Below are 22349 nucleotides of genomic sequence, written 5' to 3' on the forward strand. Positions count from 1 at the left end.
CACAGGTTCGCCACCCTCTGTGAAAAAATTTGTCCTCATCTCATTCCTAACTTTCCTACCCCGTATCCTGAGACTGTGACCCCTTGTTCTAGACTTCCTAGCCAGGGGCAACATCCTCCCCACATCCAGTATGTCCAACCCCAACAGAATTTTATATGTTTCAATGAGATCTCCTTTCATTCTTCTAAACTCTAGTGAATACAGACCGAGTCGACCCAATCTTTCCTCATACGACAGTCCTGCCATCCCAGGAATCAGTCTGGTGAACCTTTGCTGCACACATTCTGACAAGTATATCCATAGAGAGAGTCTAGTCACCTTCCCTTGACATTCAACAGGACTACCATTGCCAAATCCCCGACTGTCAACATTCTGGGGCACACCAGAAACTTAACTGGAACAGTCACAAAACTACTGTGGTGCAAGAGCAGGTTAAGAAGTTGGGTATTCTGCAGTGAGTGATTCACCTGCTGACTCCCCAAAGCCTTTCCACCATCTACAAGGCACAAGTCAGGAGTGTGATGAAATACTCTCCACTTGTCTGGATGAGTGCAGCTCCAACAACACTCAAGAAGCTCAACACCATCCAGGACAAAGCAGCCCAGTTGATTGGCACCCGACCCACCAGCACACCATAGCTGCAGTATGTACTATGTACAAGATGCACTACAGCAACTTCTTCGACAGCATCTCCCAAACCCATGGCATCTACCACCTAGAAGGACAAGGGCAACAGGCACATGGGAACTCCATCACCTCCAAGTTCCCCTCCAAGTCACACACCATCCTGAAGTAAATATATTGCCGTTCCTTCAAAATCCTGGAAAACTTTCCCTAACAGCACTATGGGAGTACCTTCACCTCATGGACTGCAGCCGTTCAAGAAGGTAGCTCACCACCACCACCTTAATAGCAAGTAAGGATGTGCAATAAATGCTGGCCTTGTCAGTGATACCCACATCCCATGAATGAATGTTATTTACATTTTTCACACTGAATATTTTTTTTTTTTTTAAAGTGCTTAAGGAAGGGATTTTTACTTGCATAAGAACATAAGAAATAGGAGCAGGAGTCGGCCATAAGGCCCCTCGAGCCTGCTCCGCCATTCAATAAGATCATGGCTGATCTGATCATGGACTTGGCTCCACTTCCCTGCCCGCTCCCCATAACCTATTATCCCTTTATCGTTTCAGAAATTGTCTATTTCTGTCTTAACTTTATTTAATGTCCCAGCTTCCACAGCTCTCTGAGGCAGCGAATTCCACAGATTCACAACCCTCAGAGAAGAAATTTCTCCTTATCTCAGTTCTAAATGGGCATCCCTTTATCCTAAGATTATGCCCTCGAGTTCTAGTCTCCCCCATCAGTGGAAACATGCTCTCTGCATCCACCTTGTCAAGCCACCTCATAATCTTACACATTTCTATATGATCACCTCTCATTCTTCTGAATTCCAATGAGTGGAGGCCCAACCTACTCAACCTTTCCTCATAAGTCAACCCCCTCATCCCCAGGATCAACCTAGTAAATCTTTTCTAAACTGCCTCCACAGCAAGTATATCCTTTCGTAAATATGGAAACCAAAACTGCACGCAGTATTCCAGGTGTGGCCTCACCAATACCCTCTACAGCTGTAACAAGACTTCGCTGCTTTTATACTCCATCCCCTTTGCAATAAAGGCCAATATTCCATTGGCCTTCCTGATCACTTGCTGTACCTGCATTACTATTCTTTTGTGTTTCATGCACAAGTATTCCCAGGTCCTGCTGTACTGCAGCACTTTGCAGTCTTTCTCCATTTAAATAATAACTTGGCTCTTTGATTTGTTTCTGCCAAAGTGCATGACCTCACATTTTCCAACAAGGGAAAGAAAATGTGTATGGAAAATGAAAGACATCTGGAGGTCTTGACTGACCTATTGAAGCTACCTCAACAATTCAGAGATGAGAGAAGTTTGCAGCAACAGCAGAGTTGTTTTAATGGGAGGCTTTAATTTTCAAACAGATTGGGAATATCAAAATAGCTTGAGTCAGAAAGGTGGTGAATTTCTTCAGAGCATTCAAGATACAATTCTGAAACAATATGTTCCAGAACCAATGAGGGCAGACCATACTAGATTTAGTAATGAGCAATGAATGAGACTTACAAGGAAACACTTATCTAACAGAGATCATACAATGAAGTTTAATGTTGGATTTGAAAAGGAGAAACTCCACACAGTTACTAAAGATTCTAGATGTTGTTATGGCTAACTTTAACAGGATGAGAGTGACTGAAGACAATGAATTGGTTAAAATTGTTATCGAGTACCAGATGACCAATGGGAGATATTCAAAAAAGCATAATGAGTCAATGACTGGAACTCACTAAAGTTAACATTCACAAGAAAACCATGTTGGAAAAATAATTGCTCAAGACTGACAAATCCCCCGGACCTAATAGGTTCCATCTCAAGGTTTTAAAGGTAGTGGTGAGGAAATTGCAAATGCTAGAGCTATCATCTTGCAAAGCTCTCTTGATTCAGGAATTGTCCCTTTTTTTAGATTCGAATATTGCAAATGTAACCATTAGTTAAGAATGGGGAGAGAGAAATTATTGGCCTGGTTGGGTGATTGGTTCGCAGAAGAGAGAGAGTAGGGATAATGGGTATATACTTGAACTGGAAGCAAGTGACTTGTGGTGTCCCATAAGACCTATGTGCTGGGGCATCAACTATTCACTACATTATTGACTTGGACAATACAATAGTGAGTCATATGTGATGCAGCTATTGGTGATACAGTAATTAGTGTAGACTTCGGAATAAAATTATAAAGAGACATTGATAGATTACGTAAGCAGTCAAAACTGTGGTAAATTCACCAGAATGTTACCAGGGATCCAAGGATTAAATTATGAGGAGAGATTACATAAACTCGACTTGTATTCCCTGGAATATAGAAGGTTAAGGGGTGATTTGATTGAAGTTTTTAGGATTTTGAAAGGAATTGATAGGGTAGATAGAGAGAAACCTTTTTCTGCTGGTGGGGGAAATGTAGGACAAGGGGCCATAACCTTAATCAAAGCTAGGCCATTCAGGAGAGCAGTTAGGAAACACTTCTCTATGCAAAGGGTGGTAGAAGTGTGGAATTCTTTCCCACAAAAAGCAGTCGATGCTAGCTCAATTAATAATTCAAAATCCGAGATCGATAGAATTTTGCGAGCCATGTGTATTAAGGGATATGGTGCCAAGGTGGGTGGATGGAGTTTGGAAACAGATTAGCCATGATCTCATTGAATGGCAGAATAGGCTAGAAGGGCTGAATGGTCTCTGCTCGGTGGCAGTGAGTAAAGCAAATCTGATGTTGGAATATATTAAAAGGTCACTATTGAGCCGAAATAGTGGGGTAATCCTGCCATTTATTAAATCATTGGTGCATCTGCACTGAGAATACGGTGTACAGTTCTGGTTCATGCAGTACAAAAAGGATCTTGCAGCCATTGAAAGGATATATAAGAGGACAGCTAGAATGATTTGAGGGGATGGAGGGATTGGATTATGAAGAGCATACATAAATTGGGAATATTCTCTCAGAAAATAAGGTTAGGGATTCTAAAAGGATGAGATAATGGAGACTATGACACCCTGCTTAATTTTGTCCAGAACAGTAGAACCAGAGGACTGATTGAAAGGGGATAAATTCAAAACTAATTTGGGAAATATTTTTTCGGTGAGTAAAGTGGGAAATCCATGGAATAGATGACTTTGAATTTATGGCTCCCAAAGCTTTCCACTTCGAGTGGGCTTTCCTCACCATGTCTGCGAGTCTGTTGTAAACTAATTAGTTGTAAACTAATTAATCATAGAAATCAATCACTATCCATGAACAACTCCATTATTGTTGCATCATGTGACTCATCATCATCATCGGCAGACTCTCTGGGTCGAGGATGACTTACTTCCACACCAAAAATGAGTACTCAGGTGACTGATGAACTCACTTGAAACGATGGAAGGTGCCTGTGCGTGAATTCTTTTAACACGGGGTAGCCATTGCACACCAGCCACCGCACGGGCCTGACAGAGCAAGGTCTTGGTCCAGTGGTAAGGAGATCCAAGATGACTGGAGACCAGGCTCTGCTGCATGTGCCAATACTACACACAAACTCAAACATACTCCTACTGTCCTCCTTCCTTCCTCCTTCCCACAGGACACCGCTCTACGTGGAATTCATAGTACGCAATGTGAGCCTCACGACCTCTCAGTCTCGCTATTGGCCCATGCTGCGCCTTCCCTTGGTCTTGTCCATGCTGCTCCACCTCTGGGCCCCGACCTCTCCGCTCCTCCGTGCCTCGTCTGTCCTGTCCTCTCCACTTGCGACCTCCGGACCTCGCCCGTCCCGATTTTGTCATAATTCTCCTGTGAAGTGCCTTGGAACGTTTCACTATGTCAAAGGCACTATACAAATACAAGTTGTTGTTGCTGTTAGACTGATAAGAATGAAATTTGCACAATTCTCACAGCTGATCTAGGATCATGTGACTACGAGGGTGGTAGAAGGCGAACTGGACCATGGTGTATTTTGCTCACTGTTTCCATGTTCATATGAATGACTGGATTTTGAAAAAATTATGGTGTTTGCGTAATGAAGATTGATGACCCAAGACTTTAGGAAATTTCCCCACTCCTTTTCGACAGTATCTATTTCTGCAGGAAGACCGAGGCTTGGTTTAAGGTGGCACCTCCGACAATGCACTTAAGTGGCAGGCTGGATTATGTCCATAGTGGGTCTTAAACCCACAACCATCTGACTCGGATAAGAGTACTGTACTACCAACTGAGTCAAGCTTGAATGTATTCTAAGATGATTTGAATCTATATCTTTTATCCTACAGAAATATAGTTGCTACCATGTGTTGATGGCTTTTTGTATTTGAGAAGAGAAGTAGTTATCTATAAAAAGTGGGGGGAAAAAACACTTTGGCTGGTGCTAGAGCATTTGTGTACAATGCAGATGGCCTTTAATTTACAGTGGTTGTTGGTGAAAAATGACCGTGCTTTAAAAACTTAAATCTCTTGGAAGCTGTAACTCTGATTTACTAAAGCAATGTCGTTTTTCTCTTATTAGTCATAAACTATAATAATCCCAATTGTGAAAGCTAAGATTTATAACTGATTATTTTAACCTCGTAAATGAAAGTAACATTTCCAAGATAATCAGAATATTGGTGTTTCAATGCATTATTGTCACATCTTGTACATTGCTGTAGTATACCTTCACCTTGTCTGTGGAAGTTTTCTATTTGCAATTGTCTGCTCAATTCAAGCCCTTTGTGGCCTCATAATTTGTTAATTCAGTTGCGAGGATGCGGAAATCAAGATGACAGTTTTATCCGTAAAACCCAGTCAATGCTGCTCCTTGATCTAAATTTGATCTATTTTAATTTGTTCCAATTCAGTGTTCAGTAAAAGTGGAAAGACAGTCTGTCGAACTTGAATAATTCATCAGCTACTGTCCAGAGCTTTGTCTCATTATTGTGGAAGCTGTTGCCTGTCCGATTTCCATTTTCAATCCTGTAAGTGTTATTGACCCAAAAAACAGCTGAAGCTTAATTAACCTTGCTTCAAAGTGTCTTTGAGTGTTACGCCTGCACAGATGCATGCACTTAAATATTTATCTTCAATTGTTGTGTAGCTACTGGCATCAGATTAAAAATTAACTGGATTATATCTTTATTTCTTCATTGTGATTTTTCTCTTTTTTTTATAGTTGTCTGTGAAGGAAGAATTTCAGATTTAAAAAAATGAGTGGTGGATTGGCACCAAGCAAAAGCACGGTATATGTATCCAATTTGCCATTTTCACTGACAAACAGTGATCTGCACAAGGTAAAACTTATTTTTAACAGTTGTATGCATTCTGGCTGTGTTGAAATAAATGTTTTGCTTGTTGAAGTATGGTATTGTACACTGTTAAGGATATTTGCTTCTCACATCACGAATAAGATTATGTTTTTTAAATTACTGTGTTGGAATTAGAGGCTAGAGGCTCCCCCAATGCATTAGGAGGTTTATCCAGTGACAGGAAGCTCCCAGTTATGATATCAGCTGGGACAACAGTAAAGAAGAGAGAATTTGCATTTATTTTGAGCTTTCCATGTCCTCTGGATGATTCAATGTACTTCACAGCCAATTAATTCGTGTAGTCACTGTATTTATGGAAGTAAACACAACAACCAATTGCACAGCAAAGTCCCAATAATGGAAATGAAATGAATGACCAAATCTGTTCTTGATTGTATTGGTTGAATGAAAAATATTGGCCAGGACACCGAGAATCCTGCTCTTCTCAAATGGGAACTAACAGATTTGTCTGTGATGCCCCTTCCAATGAGCCGTAACACTGACTATCATTGCTCATGTGAATAATGGTCACAGAGAAATAATTTCCACAGATTAGTTTTGAATTTACCACCTTCAAGCACAGGCTGTCTCCTCTGGTTCTACTGTTCTAGATAAAGTGAAACATCTTATCATCATCTGCATTATCTAGTCCCTTTAGAATTCTAAAAGCAGCAATCATGTCACCCGTCAACCTTCTCTTCCAGTGAGAACACACCCAGTTTATGTAATTGCTCCTCATATCCCTCCATCCCCATAATCATTTGGGTTGCCGCCTTCTGTATCCTCTCAATAGCCACAATATCCTTTTTGTACTGTGGCGACCAGAATTGTACACAGCATTCTAAGTGTGGCTGTATCAATGATACATGTATCAATAAGTCACAGGTATTACTCCACTATTTTGGCTCAATATTAACTTTTTAATACATCTCAACATAATTTGCTTTACTCGCTGCTGGCGAGCATTATTGCGATAGCTTCACATTTATTGTCAATCAGGACCTCCATATGTCTTTCATTTTCCATACACATTATTTTCTTTCCCTTCAAGTCCCTTCCTAGATTTTCCGTACCTACGTGAAGCACTTCTACACTGAATTTCATTTGCCATCTGTCTCCCCAATTCCCAAGTATATTCAGATCCTCCTGTAGATTATCTTCTTTAGTTTTACAGTTTAAATCCTTCATTTACTTTATATCATCTGCAAATTTAACTACTGCACTTGTGATCCTTAGCTGCAAATATTAAACAAGAGTTCCCAAAACAGACCCCATTGAATAAGATTGACACAAAAAAGAATTTGAAATGGATCTGAACCGTGTTTTTGTTACGTTACTGTCCAGCAGAGGAACAAACCCTTTCCCACTTCTCGTTTTCTGTTGCAATTGACCTCTCCATCCACTACCTGGACCACATATATCCAGGAACCTGAAGGGGCCTATTCCTCGATTAGGTTAGCTGGTGATTTGGAGGTGTGCGAGAATGGCTGGTAGAGAGACACTTCATCATGGTTTTCCTTCACTCTGCACCGATTGGTTGAATTGGGAGCTCTTTGGAGCTTAAACCTGTATTCTTCAAAATGGGCACACTGCATATTGGTGTTGTAAGTCATTGCCTTAAAACAAATGATACCAGAAATTATTTTAAAGGAAAGAACTTCACATAAGTTGAAATTTAAGCAGTATGACACTAATGAATGAAATCTTTTTCCCAATAAAGGCTTATTGCACCAACAACAAAGAAAACATCTGTGGTCAGCAGAATATATATATGTTTACCATAACATCAGTAAATGCATTTGGTAACAAAAGAATCAAATGTGCTTAACCTCACATTTAATTTTCGACAAAAATGGTATAAGAATACACTAAAATTTTGACTTCAATTTATATTCATATTGTAATTTTTTTTTTTAAAAAGCAAAGTCTTCAAAAGCACAACAATTGTAGCATTTTGTAAAATTTTACATGTAAAGACACAAAATGTATGAATCCTTTAATGTAAGTGTACTTATTACTCTTTGTTGAAGAGTTGCAAAGTATGGGTCTATACTCCATTCCTTGCATGAAAAGTTCCAAATAGTATCGGAGAAATGTTTAATTTTGTTTTTCTTCATGAGATGTGGATGATGCTGGGAAAGCTGCATTTCTTAACCATCCTTAGTTTTCCCAAGAAGGTAATGGTGAGGCACCTTTTTGAATCAGCAGTCCTTTTGTCATGTTGCTCCCACAATTGTGTCAGATGGGAATTCCAGGATTTTAATGCAACGACGATGAAACAATTGTGTTATCTGTCCTTATCAGGATGGTGCTTGACTTGGAAGGGGTACTTGGAGTAGTTGGTTCCATGATATTGACCACCTTGATGGTAGAGGTCACGGGAGAGAGGTGCTATCAAAGTAAGCTTGGTGAGTTGCTGCTGTGCATCCTGTAGATAGTACATACTGCAGACACGGTGCACAAGTGGTGATTGTTGGGGGGGGGGGTGGGGGGCGGGGTAGTGTTTAGAGGCAGGAGTGCTAATCAAGCAGATAATTTAGTCTTGAATGATGACTCACTTCTTGAGTGTCATTGCACCGACATCCTTCCACCACACTCCTAACTTAAGCTATGTAAATGGAAAGACTTTAAACAACAAGAAGGCGTATTTATATAGTGTCTTTAATGTGGTGAAACATCCCAAGGCGCTTCACGGGAGCGTTTAGCAAACAATATTTGACATCGAGTCACATAAGGACGTATTAAGACAGGTGACCAAAAGTTTGGTAAAAGGTAAGTTTAAGGAATGTCTTAAAGGAAGAGGGAGTGGTGAAGAAGGTTAGGGAGGGAATTCCAGTGATTAGGGCCGAGGCAGCTGAAGGGACAGCCACCAATGACGGAACAAAGAACATCAGAGATGCAGAAGATGCCAGAATTGGAAGGGTGCTCCACACTGGGGGTTTTAGGGAGGTAGGAGGTTACAAAGATAGAGAGGCGCGAGGCCATGGAGGGATTTGAAAACAAGGATGAGAATTTTTATTTCATGGTGTTGCCAGACCAGGAGCCAATGTAGGTCAGCAAGCACAGTGGTGATGGAGGAACGGACGGTGCAATTTAGGATATGGGCAGATGAGTTTTAGATGAGCTGAGAGTCAGGGTACCTAGCCTCTGCCCTGTTATTGTAGCCACTTTGCTGATATGACGGTTTCAATTTAGCTTCAAGTCAATGGTGACTCCAAAGTGAGGAACTCGGCAGCAGTAGTGTTGTAGCAGGTTGGGCAGTGGATGCTGTTTTTCTTTGCTGAAGATCCTTATCACTTCATCCTTGAGTAGCATGAATGTTACCGACCACTTGTCAGCCCAAGCCTGGATGTTGTCTGAAATCTGGCAGTGGGACAACACGGGAAGTTTCATTCTTAGAGCAGTTGTGAATGCACACTGAACACTGGAATCAACAACAAATAGCTCCACTCCAGATCTTCTGTCAGAGGGAAGATCATTGACAAAGCAGCTGAAGATGTTTGCACTGGAGACATTGCCTTCAGCGCTAGTGATGTCCTGGGGTTGTGAAAGTTGACCTCTGACAACTACGACCATCTTCCTGTGTGTCGAGTATGACTCTAACCTCCAAGGTTTTCCCATGAACCCTATTCTGTTTTTGTAGAGCTCCTAAGTGTCATACTCATGGGAATGCTGCTGATGTTGAGGGCAGCTACTCCCGTCCCTCCTCGTGCATTCAGCTTTTGCATCTTCGTCAAATTTTGATTGTTGACGTCTTGTGACGTGCCTTGGGACGTTTTACGATGTTAGAGGTGCTATATAATGCATGTTGTTGGGTCTGGATCAAAACTGTGATGAGATCTGAAGCCAAGTGGTTCTGAGCAGGTTGTTGATCAGTCGGTTCCATGTGATCGCACTATTGATGACTCCTTCCATCACTTTACTGATTGGCAGCGGGCTAATGGGGTGGTAATTGTCTGGGTTAGATTTGTCCAATTAATGTTGTCAATAGAACATACCTAAAGAGGAGTCTGCAGGGTTGACTGGGCTGAGATTGCCTTGGTCCTCTGGAATGATTCCTGGGTCGTTGCCAATTTTCTTTTGACTGAACTGTGTAGCAGTAGTTTTACAACTGAGTGACTTGCTAAGCCATGTCAGAAGGCATTAATAGTCAACTGCAAAGTATGGGACTGGAGACACATCGGCCATATCAGGTATTGGTAGCAGGCTCTTCCCTGGAGGGCAAATCAACCAGTTTGAGTTTTTGTGTGGAGCACAAATGTTTTTTTTTCAAATTGATAGCAAAATCCGGAGGGTAGGCTACTTTCTCATGATATGTATTTCTCCCATGACGATTGGCAAAGGCATGAGGGCAGATTGTTTGCTCACACTCCAAGGGAACCCTGCATGGTACAGGGGATGGAAAGGGAAATAATATATTTTTTTAAATAGATAGGGTATAAGATTAACATGAAAATTGAGCATCCTTCACAAACAAAAATCCTTTCTGTAAATTTCTAAAACCATTCCATTGGTACAAGGGTTTTCAGGGTTTCAAAGCTTAGCACTGTAAATAGAGAAGTAAATGTTATACAGGTAGAGCATCTGGAAACCTCGGGACCGAGGCCGTTCCGGATTTTGGAACGTCTTTCCAACATCCCGAATCTGCAAACGCTCGGGCCGAGGTTCAGGTATTTTCGGATTTCGAAATGTCTTTCCGATGTCCCGAATCTGGAAACACCTGGGCCGAGGGAAAGGGGGGCTCTGCGGCGGGGGGGGGGGCCGGTGTCTGGCAGTGTCGGCTGTAGGTCAGGGGTCGGCGGCCGAGAAAAACCTGCGTTGAAGAACTGCAAAAAAGGTCAGTTCAAGTTTTTATTAATTCTTTTTCAGCGATATCGTAGGTTGAGAGTTTTGGGAATTATATTTGGGGGTGTTTTTCTCCCTCCCAATGCCCAACTGACATCGTTTTTTTAAAAAATGTCCGGATTTCAGAACATTGCAAATTTCTCCCCCCACCCCGTCGCACTATTTACTCCCGCCCCCCCTTCTTCCCCGCCCCAAACGACCCCATCCCGTCGCTCTCTCTTCTCCCTCCCTCACCACCCCCCCCCCACCAGTCTCGCTCCCTCCTCCCCCCCCCTCTCTCTACCAGTCTCGCCCCCTCCCCCCCCCCCCCCCCCCCCCTCTACCAATCTTGCTCCCTGCCGCACAGAAGGCCTTGAAAATGTTCATGTAGATAATCACACCGATATTCTCGGCAAACGTCCTGAAGATAATCCAAAAGCTAGACACAGCTCCACGCGGCACGACCTCTCAATACAAGCCCCACTTCCGGTGTCTGGTTCGAGGAGTCTGCATAGGCGTCGGGGGCAGAGTCCAGGGCGACAGGCGCAGAAAGATGCTCAAAAAACTAGTGCAAATAATTGCTCTGTGTAGTTATAGTTTGATGAGTTTACATTCGCTGTTTTCATTGTAAATATGGACATAGGAATTTATAATAAAAATATAAAAGTAAGATCAAAATGTATGTCTTTGAAAAGGAATTGATTTGGCACACCCTGCTCCAATTATCCCCCACACTGTATTTCTTCACCTGAAGACGACGCTCCCCATGTGCAATGCCACAGGAGATTGACTGCACGTATTATAATATGACACACCCTTCATTGAAATCCTCATGGCAACAGATTTGGCTCGCACTTCCATGCATCCGTTTCCCCTTGTGCAACTTGATTGTTACAGTGCAATCATTTTTTTAACGTGAATTATTCAACTGATCTTCATACAGAGATAAGTATGATCAAGAACTGCTACGTACAGGAGTGTCATCTACAAGTAGGAGTAAGTAATTGTGGCAACAGGAATACCATTTTTTACTCTCCAATTTACGGCCTTCCATTCTGAAACACCGATTCTTGATGGGTGCAGTTCTACAAATGGGGTATCAGCTATGACTCTGTGTTTCTTCACTGCCGGGTGTCATCTTTTAGATGAGGTATTAAACTAAGGCCCTGTCTGCCCTCTTGGGAGGATGTAAAAGATCCCCTATCACTATATCGAAGAAAAGCAGGGGAGTTCTTCCTCGTGTTCTGGCCAATATTGCTCAATCAAGATCACTAAAACCAATTATCTGGCTCCCCATCACATTACTGTTTCTGGAAGCTTGCTGTGTGCAAATTGGCTCACTGTGTTTTCTACATTACAGCAGTTACTACATTTCAATAGTACTTTATTGGCTGTGAAGTGCTTTGGGACATCCTGAGGTAGTGAAGGGTGTAACATAAATGCAAATCTTTTTTTTTTTTACAAGCATCACCTGCCTTCTGGTTGCTCACCATGTGGGTTTTTTCTTCGTGTAAACCGAGCTATAATTTGTGCTGGTAGATTATTCAACCATAGGAGGCATCAGAGCCAAACCAAAAGTTATCTTGGCCCAATGTCTATGCACATTGGCTTTCTAGTGGGGAGTTACTGGACAATGATGGAGAGCAGGAATGCTGTCCTGAGTTTTTTAACATTGACTCAAACTTGGGCTGGGAGTATGTGAAACAATGAGGCCAACTATAGCATCCATATCGCTCACCAGCTGAACTCTGCCAAATTAGAACATACCTAGGATCATAGAGTCACATTATTCATGCTGCTTTTAGGCACATTGGATTTGAATATTGAGTCTTTTCTCCTCGGTTAATTCAAACTGGTTTTAGTTTTTGACCAGGAGCTGGGATGGGTCTGGGCCGAACTGAAGCTTTCATATTTCATTTGCATCCGATTTATCTGAGTTGATTTGTGTGAATTCCATGGCTTATTATAAAGTTATTAAGGTTAACACTTCGGGGTTTAGTACCATGTTTAATACCCTTAATAACCTGACAACAAACCAAGAAAATTGAAGAACTGTGCTCAGTTGTTAAAAATTTTGCAACAAATATGAACTTTCTAAGATTTGTGCAGAGTTCATTCTCCTCGTTATTCTCACCTATGTGCTGAAAGAACATTAACAGTTGCTTCCCAGCCCAATGCACAAGAATAATGAATCGAGTGTCTGTGGTTGTCAAGCTACTGAACAGACAGCTACTTTAAAATACAATTAACTGTTTTGTTTCGAGTGTCTCAGTTCCAACCAGGTCAAAAACTTGGCTTTTGCACCAGCAAAAATTGCTGCTAATTCATCATGAGTAACATTATAATTAGAAATTTTAATAGTTGCACAACTTTTATTTATGTTCCAAGTATACCCAAATTTCATTTATGACTAATTTCCTTACAGATTTTTACCAAGTATGGCACAGTAGTCAAGTAAGTGAAATATAATTTATGTTGCTGAAATTCTTCTGTTGCAAATTTTTGGTATTGGATGGAAATTAATAAAATTATTGGGCCAGCAATTGCAGTCGGAGACTTCCCACGGGCAGATGCCTCTGACAAATTTTTTTTTACGAAAGTACCTGGTGGTCCCGGAGGAACTAACACTGGCTAGAGCAGGCCTAAATGCGCAGCGCAGCGCAAAAGCCCACACATCCCAGGAACGTACGCCCATCCTGGAATCACGTGGGCCTGGACTACCAATGAACATGGAGTATTCTCATTGATAGTAATGGTGAGTTCCGTTTGTACGGACTTCCCATTACTATTAATGAGAATACCCCCAAAAACAGAAACACAATACAGAAAGTAAATGTTTTAGGATTTAAAATTTTTTTTTTTAATAGGGTTAAAATAAACTTACCTTAATGGACAGGGTTTTTAAATATAAAACTTTTGATAAAATTAACTCTTATGCTGGTAAAAGCAAGCCTTACCTCTGGTTTTACCAGGCAGAAGAGTTTTAAGGACATTCGCTGGGCAGGATAGCCCAAACCTCCGCCTGTGAAAGCCCTTCTCCTGGGGAGGCACACGATCTGTCAGAAGAAATTTTGACAGATTGCAAGTGCCGGGTTTAGGTGCAATGGCTTTGCGCGCCTAAACCCGGAACTTGCGGGGCCTCTTTGGGCAGGTGTGCACATCTTACTGAGAGGGTGCAATTTACGGCCTATTATTTTTCCGTTTGCTTAAAAAAAACAGACTCAAATTTACAAGATCAAATGTTTGTTCGAACAAGGTACCAAAATAATGAAACTGTTTTGATGTATCTTGTTCTTAAAAACTCTAAACTTGGTATTTACATTCAGAAAGCTTTTGTTCTGGCACTTTGAAATGAAATAAATTTGCTAACCCATATTTATTCAAAAAAAACTATGCCAGCCAAAGACAGTGATCCAATATTTGGAACTGAATAGCTGCTATTAAATGGATGTGATGTTCAAACCTTTAGAGGAGAAAAGAGGTTGTCATGAATACCATACTCAGTATTAATCACCTCAAAAGCATTTGCAGTATAGCTTTCAGTTCCATTTTAAGCATGGCATTTCAATATTAAACAGTGCCAATGAGTACTGCACAAGACTCCCAAGCCAGCAAAATGAGCTGATTTGTTGAATCTGCATAAAATCGCACTTTCGCCCAAAGAATGACCTAAATTCCACCCTTCCAAGTTGTGAAGTATGACTTGCAAAAGCTTTATTGCTTTCATTGGCTGTAAAACACTTTGGGATGTCCTGAGATCGTGAAAGGCGCTCTGTAAATGTAAGTCTTTTCAACACTAGGCCGAATATCTGGCACACGGTAAGCCGTATTCTGAATGAGTTTCATTACAGTTCAGTGTTCTCCATTTGAACAGATTTACCATATGTTTTCAACACTGAACCATGAGAAGCCTGATTCCAGAACTAATTTCTGGTGGCCATATTCCCCTCATTTATACTGTGATTTTGTAGCAACTGCATGTATAGTATTGACTTTACAAATGTCAGGGGATGGTACATACAGGCGAGCAATGTTAATAGAAACATAGAAAATAAGTGCAGGAGTAGGCCATTCAGCCCTTCTAGCCTGCACCGCCATTCAATGAGTTCATGGCTGAACATGCAACTTCAGTACCCCCTTCCTGCTTTCTCGCCATACCCCTTGATCCCCATAGTAATAAGGACTTCATCTAACTCCCTTTTGAATATATTTAGTGAATTGGCCTCAACTACTTTCTGTGGTAGAGAATTCCACAGGTTCACCACTCTCTGGGTGAAGAGGTTTCTCCTCATCTCGGTCCTAAATGGCTGACCCCTTATCCTTAGACTGTGTCCCCTGGTTCTGGACTTCCCCAACATTGGGAACATTCTTCCTGCATCTAACCTGTCTAAACCCGTCAGAATTTTAAATGTTTCCATGAGGTCCCCTCTCATTCTTCTGAACTCCAGTGAATACAAGCCCAGTTGATCCAGTCTTTCTTGATAGGTCAGTCCCACCATCCTGAGAATCAGTCTGGTGAATCTTCTCTGCACTCCCTCAATAGCAAGAATGTCCTTCCTCAAGTTAGGAGACCAAAACTGTACACAATACTCCAGGTGTGGCCTCACCAAGGCCCTGTACGACTGTAGTAACACCTCCCTGCTCCTGAACTCAAATCCCCTCGCTATGAAGGCCAACATGCCATTTGCTTTCTTAACCGCCTGCTGTACCTGCATGCCAACCTTCAATGACTGATGTACCATGACACCCAGGTCTCATTGCACCTCCCCTTTTCCTAATCTGTCACCATTCAGATAATAGTCTGTCTCTCTGTTTTTACCACCAAAGTGGATAACCTCACATTTATCCACATTATACTTCATCTGCCATGCAATTGCTCACTCACCGAACCTATCCAAGTCACTCTGCAGCCTCATAGCATCCTCCTCGCAGCTCACACTGCCACCCAACTTAGTGTCACACAAACAACCTTCCGGTTATAAAAGGGGTCGGGGGGTCTAGTAAGGAGGAGGAACTGAGGGAAATCCTTATTAGCCGGGAAATTGTGTTGGGGAAATTGATGGGATTGAAGGCCGATAAATCCCCAGGGCCTGATGGACTGCATCCCAGAGTACTTAAGGAGGTGGCCTTGGAAATAGTGGATGCATTGACAGTCATTTTCCAACATTCCATTGACTCTGGATCAGTTCCTATAGAGTGGAGGGTAGCCAATGTAACCCCACTTTTTAAAAAAGGAGGGAGAGAGAAAACAGGGAATTATAGACCGGTCAGCCTGACATCGGTAGTGGGTAAAATGATGGAATCAATTATTAAGGATGTCATAGCAGTGCATTTGGAAAGAGGTGACATGATAGGTCCAAGTCAGCATGGATTTGTGAAAGGGAAATCATGCTTGACAAATCTTCTGGAATTTTTTGAGGATGTTTCCAGTCGAGTGGACAAGGGAGAACCAGTTGATGTGGTATATTTGGACTTTCAGAAGGCGTTTGGCAAGGTCCCACACAAGAGATTGATGTGCAAAGTTAGAGCACATGGGATTGGGGGTAGTGTACTGACCTGGATTGAGAACTAGTTGTCAGACAGGAAGCAAAGAGTAGGAGTAAATGGGTACTTTTCAGAATGGCAGGCAGTGACTAGTGGGGTACCGCAAGGTTCTGTGCTGGGGCCCCAGCTGTTTACACTGTACATTAATGATTTAGATGAGGGGATTAAATGTAGTATCTCCAAATTTGCGGATGACACTAAGTTGGGTGGCAGTGTGAGCTGCGAGGAGGATGCTGTGAGGCTGCAGAGTGACTTGGATAGGTTAGGTGAGTGGGCAAATGCATGGCAGATGAAGTATAATGTGGATAAATGTGAGGTTATCCACTTTGGTGGTAAAAACAGAGAGACAGACTATTATCTGAATGGTGACAGATTAGGAAAAGGGGAGGTGCAAAGAGACCTGGGTGTCATGGTACATCAGTCATTGAAGGTTGGCATGCAGGTGCAGCAGGCGGTTAAGAAAGCAAATGGCATGTTGGCCTTCATTAAGGGGATTTGAGTACAGGGGCAGGGAGGTGTTACTACAGTTGTACAGGACATTGGTGAGGCCACACCTGGAGTATTGTGTACAGTTTTGGTCTCCTAACCTGAGAAAGGACATTCTTGCTTATTGAGGGAGTGCAGCGAAGGTTCACCAGACTGATTCCCGGGATGGCGGGACTGACCTATCAAGAAAGACTGGATCAACTGGGCTTGTATTCACTGGAGTTCAGAAGAATGAGAGGGGACCTCATAGAAACATTTAAAATTCTGACGGGGTTAGACAGGTTAGATGCAGGAAGAATGTTCCCAATGTTGGGGAAGTCCAGAACCAGAGGTCACAGTCTAAGGATAAGGGGTAAGCCATTTAGGACCGAGATGCGGAGGAACTTCTTCACCCGTGGTGAACCTGTGGAATTCTCTACCACAGAAAGTTGTTGAGGCCAATTCACGAAATATATTCAAAAAGGAGTTAGATGAGGTCCTTACTACTAGGGGGATCAAGGGGTATGGCGAGAAAGCAGGAATGGGGTAATGAAGTTGAATGTTCAGCCATGAACTCATTGAATAGCGGTGCAGGCTAGAAGGGCCGAATGGCCTACTCCTGCACCTATTTTCTATGTTTCTGTGTGTCATCCGCAAATTTGGAGATACTATATTTAATCCCCTCGTCTAAATCATTAATGTACAATGTAAACAGCTGGGGCCCCAGCACAGAACCTTGCGGTACCCCACTAGTCACTGCCTGCCATTCTGAAAAGTACCCATTTACTCCTACTCTTTGCTTCCTGTCTGCCAACCAGTTCTCAATCCACGTCAGCACACTACCCCCAATCCCATGTGCTTTAACTGTGCACATTAATCTCTTGTGTGGGACCTTGTCGAAAGCCTTCTGAAAGTCCAAATATACCACATCAACTGGTTCTCCCTTGTCCACTTTACTGGAAACATCCTCAAAAAATTCCAGAAGATTTGTCAAGCATGATTTCCCTTTCACAAATCCATGCTGACTTGGACCTATCATGTCACCATTTTCCAAATGCGCTGCTATGACATCCTTAATAATTGATTCCATCATTTTACCCACTACTGAGATCAGGCTGACCGGTCTATAATTCCCTGTTTTCTCTCTCCCTCCTTTTTTAAAAAGTGGGGTTACATTGGCTACCCTCCACTCGATAGGAACTGATCCAGAGTCAATGGAATGTTGGAAAATGACTGTCAATGCATCCGCTATTTCCAAGGCCACCTCCTTAAGTACTCTGGGATGCAGTCCATCAGGCCCTGGGGATTTATCGGCCTTCAACCCATCAATTTCCCCAACACAATTTCCCGACTAATAAAGATTTCCCTCAGTTCCTCCTCCTTACTCGACCCTCTGACCCCTTTTATATCTGGAAGGTTGTTTGTGTCCTCCTTAGTGAATACCGAACCAAAGTACTTGTTCAATTGGTCTGCCATTTCTTTGTTCCCCGTTATGACTTCCCCTGATTCTAACTGCAGGGGACCTACGTTTGTCTTTACTAACCTTTTTCTCTTTACATATCTATAGAAACTTTTGCAAACCGCCTTAATGTTCCCTGCAAGCTTCTTCTCGTACTCCATTTTCCCTGCCCTAATCAAACCCTTTGTCGTCCTCTGCTGAGTTCTAAATTTCTTCCAGTCCCTGGGTTCGCTGCTATTTCTGGCCAATTTGTATGCCACTTCCTTGGCTTTAATACTATCCCTGATTTCGCTTGATAGCCACGGTTGAGCCACCTTCCCTTTTTTATTTTTACGCCAGACAGGAATGTACAATTGTTGTAGTTCATCCATGCGGTCTCTAAATGTCTGCCATTGCCCATCCACAGTCAACCCCTTAAGTATCATTCGCCAATCTATCCTAGCCAATTCACGCCTCATACCTTCAAAGTTACCCTTCTTTAAGTTCTGGACCATGGTCTCTGAATTAACTGTTTCATTCTCCACCCTAATGCAGAATTCCACCATATTATGATCACTCTTCCCCATTAATGGATCATTGCGAACCTGTACATAGCTGGCAGATGTTTATAATTACTGCTGGTATAGTTTTATGAAAAACTATAATTGTACATTTGGTTAAAAAAAATTAGTACTTTTATATAACTGGGATACTTCGGCTCTGCAGGCAGGCAATGAAACCACTCCCTGAGATGGTGTGCTTTCCAAAGGATGTGTGCCATTTCATTTTTATTGCAGAGCTACCTCTGAAGTGGATATAACTTCGCAATGACTGGTTTGTTGCCTAATGTTCCTGGATTAGCATCTAAATCAGAAAATATTACCAAGTAATAGCACAGGTGCAATTTTAATAGAAGAAAGTTAGACAATAAGCTAGGTAACCAGATTGCTACATTTTATAGCTTGAATTTATTTAACTGATGTTTCGAAAGAAGACTTTGGAAACTTGATGTAATACAACTGGAATGAAGGAGTATGCCTACTGCTCCTCCTGTGGGATCATCACTATTTTGCACTGCTAGGTAGACAGTCTGTTTCCTTGGGTCAGAATTAACAAAAGGAGAGAAAAACCCCTAAGACGAGCTGTTCAGGCAGACTTTGGGCAGTCAGCTCCAGCAAAGGCTGTGAGAAGGTTAGAATGCAGGAGAGTCGTGAGAAGTTAGTTTAAGTCAAGCAAGGCAAATAATTGATGTGGGTAAATGTTGGGTGTTCATTATTTTTGTATTGTTACACAAAGACAAGTTGTACTGATTTAAATTAAATGAATCCGACCATAACTTTCTCTGTGTTCATGGGCTGCATGTGAAATGAAGTAGTTTACTGATTCCACCCCTGCCTCAGCTGATTGGCGCTAAAATCCTCATCTATACCGATGCCCTGGCCAATATTTATCCTTTGTATCTTGTCATTATCTTATTGCTGTTTGTGAAACCTTTCTTTGTGCATATTGGTTGCCACGTTTCCCTACATTACGACAATGACTACACTTCAAAAGTATTTTACTTGGCGGTAAAATGCTTTGAGATATCATGGGGTTGTGAACGGCGCTATTTAAATGTAAATTCTTTCTTTGACACACCCAGATTCGACGAACCCAATAGTCAGGCTGACCACCCTCCGCAAATCTCAGCTCATCCAAAACTCTGCTGTCTGTATCATATCTTGCACTAAGTCCCACTCGCCTAATATCCCTGTCCTTGCTGATCCACATTGGCTCCTTGTCCTCCAATGCGTCCAATTTAAAATTTTCAACCTCCTGTTTAAATACCTTCTTATCTCAAACTTCCTCCAGCCCTCCCCTTTCTCCCACAGAACACTGCATTCCTTTGACTCTGGTGTCTTATGCTGCACACCATCATTGGCGACTGCGTTCAGCCGTCTGTGCTGTACACTCTGGATTCCATCTCTAAATCTCTTCTGCCTTTCTACCTGCCTCTTTTTAAGACTTTTTTTAAACCCTTCTTTGACCAAGCATTTCATCACAACTACTAATATCTTTCTTTGGCTGGGCAATAAGTTTTGTCTGATTATTCCTCCGAAATGCCTTGGGTCGTTTTTCGTGTTTAAAAACTCCACTTTTTATTTTCCATCTGGCCTCGCCTGACCAAATGCTTTCGTGGTCCATCTTCATAAAGTTTGGATAAGCACACATGAGGGCAAAATACAAGATATCCCGTTTGTATGCCATGGGAAATGTACTGCTGCATCCCTTGGGTTATGTTATCTTATGTGTAGATATTGGGCAGTATGAGGCATGATCATCCACTTAGGGGAGTGACTGACACCAAGAAGGTATCTACTGCACATCCGAATTTGTAACAAAGCCACAGACAAGTACAACGTCTGAAATCCAGCAACCTCAGGACCGAATCTGTGCCGGGGTTTGGATTTTGCCAGATTTCGGACCTCACTGTTGACGCTCCTCTCCGTCCGCCGATTCTCGACGCACGCACCCCGCCTCCCCCACCGGTTCTGAGTTTTTACCGGATTCCTCGTTCTCGCCGCCCAATGTCGTCAACTTGGCCGCCTCAAAAATGTCCATTTGTCGGACAATTCTGGTTTTCGGAATTCTGGATTCAGGACGTTGTACTGTACCTGTAGCAGTACATCGGTCTCTTTTTTTTTTTCTATTTTGCCACAGTTCAGTGAATTTTGATATCAGGAACAGGATGTTGGCCACTTTTGCAGCTGCTCTGGTTCCTAAAATGCAACGAAAGTTAGATACTCTTGTGTATGCAGAATAATCTGCTTTGCAGCAAACGTACTTTTTGAAGTGTCATCATTGTTGCAATGTAGGAAATGAAGCAGCCAATTTGCACATAGCAATCTCCCACCAACAGAAATGTGATCATGACCAAATATTATGATTTAGTGAAGTTGATTGAGGGATAAATATTGGCCAGGACACCGGGGATAACTCCCTTGCTTTTCTTAGAAATAGTGCAATGGGATCATTTATGCTCACCTGAGACCAGACAGGGCCTCGGTTTAACGTCTCATCCGAAAGACAGCACCGCCGACAGTGCAGCTCTCCCTCAGCACTGCATTGGAGGGTCAGCCTAGATTTTTGTGTTCCACTTTCTGGAGTGGGATTTGAACCCCCATAACCTTCTGATTCCGAGGTGTGGGTGCTACCCACTGAGCCATAGCTGACCCAGATGTTGACCAAAAATATTTTAAAATGAAACACTTTCTTTATATAGTGCCTTAACACATCTCTCAAAAATGTCTCAAAGGTGCTTCACATTCATTGAACTAATTTCAAGTGTTACTGTTATGTGGGCAAATGCAGAAACCATTTGGCATACAGCATGGTTCCACAAGCTTCAGCTTCACTAGGGCCCCAAATTTCCACATGATTTGCTCCTGATTTTTAGGAGCAACTGGTGTAGAACGGAGTATCTTAGAAATCGGAATTCTCCACATTTAGTTTGCTCCAGTTCTAGTCAGTTAGAACAGTTTCACTTTGGAACAGAATTTTTTTTCAAAAGGGGGCGTGTCCGGCCACTTACGCCTGATTTCAAAGTTTCGTGAGTGAAAACTTACTCCAAACTAACTTAGAATGGAGTAAGTGAAGATTTTTGTACGCTTGAAAAAACCTTGTCTGCACTTTAGAAAATCAGGCGTAGGGAATGGTGGGGGGGGTGGTGTTTAAAGGGAAGTTTACAAACATTAAACACTTCAGTTTTAAAAATAAAGAGCCATCATCAATAATAAATGATAAATGCATCAATTAAATCAATCAAAAAAAAATTAATAAGAAATAATTTTTTTTTTAAATCAATAAATAAAACATTTTCTACTTACCGACTGCAGCACCGGGAGCCCTCCAACAGCGTGCTGGGATGCCCCCCTCAGTGTGTCTCAGTCAGTGTCTCTATCTCTCTGTCTGTCTGTGTGTGTCTCTCATTCTCTGTCTGTCAGTGTCTGTGTTTCTGACAGCGAGGAGGGCGGGGGGGGGGGGTAGATGGGGGGGGATGGGAAGGAGATTGGGGGGGGTGGGGTGGGGTGGGGGGGAAGGAGGAGGGGGAGGGAGGCTGAACAGGCCGGGCCTGAGACTTCGGGCGGGGCCCGTCCCCAGCACCAGATTTACAGGTAGGTGGCGTTGGGTCGGGGGGGTGGTGGGAGGGAGTT

The 22349-nt window shown here is 42.4% G+C and overlaps 1 protein-coding gene across 3 annotated transcripts in view; it reads left to right on the forward strand.

Moving 5' to 3' along the window:
- zcrb1 (zinc finger CCHC-type and RNA binding motif 1) overlaps positions 1–22349 on the forward strand; it is a 74169-nt gene that overhangs the window by 12183 nt on the left and 39637 nt on the right. For 2 of the 3 annotated variants that reach the window (XM_070900637.1, XM_070900639.1), the window contains exons 2-3: positions 5753–5870; positions 13135–13163. In XM_070900637.1, coding sequence (XP_070756738.1) covers positions 5787–5870; positions 13135–13163 — 113 coding nt within the window. In that variant the 5' untranslated portion in view covers positions 5753–5786. Of the gene's footprint in view, positions 1–5441; positions 5559–5752; positions 5871–13134; positions 13164–22349 lie in introns of all 3 variants that reach the window. The other variant, XM_070900638.1, reaches the window with a different exon arrangement.

This window comes from Pristiophorus japonicus, chromosome 15 (genome assembly GCF_044704955.1).
Source record: "Pristiophorus japonicus isolate sPriJap1 chromosome 15, sPriJap1.hap1, whole genome shotgun sequence".
In the NCBI taxonomy this organism is placed as follows: Eukaryota; Metazoa; Chordata; class Chondrichthyes; family Pristiophoridae; genus Pristiophorus; species Pristiophorus japonicus.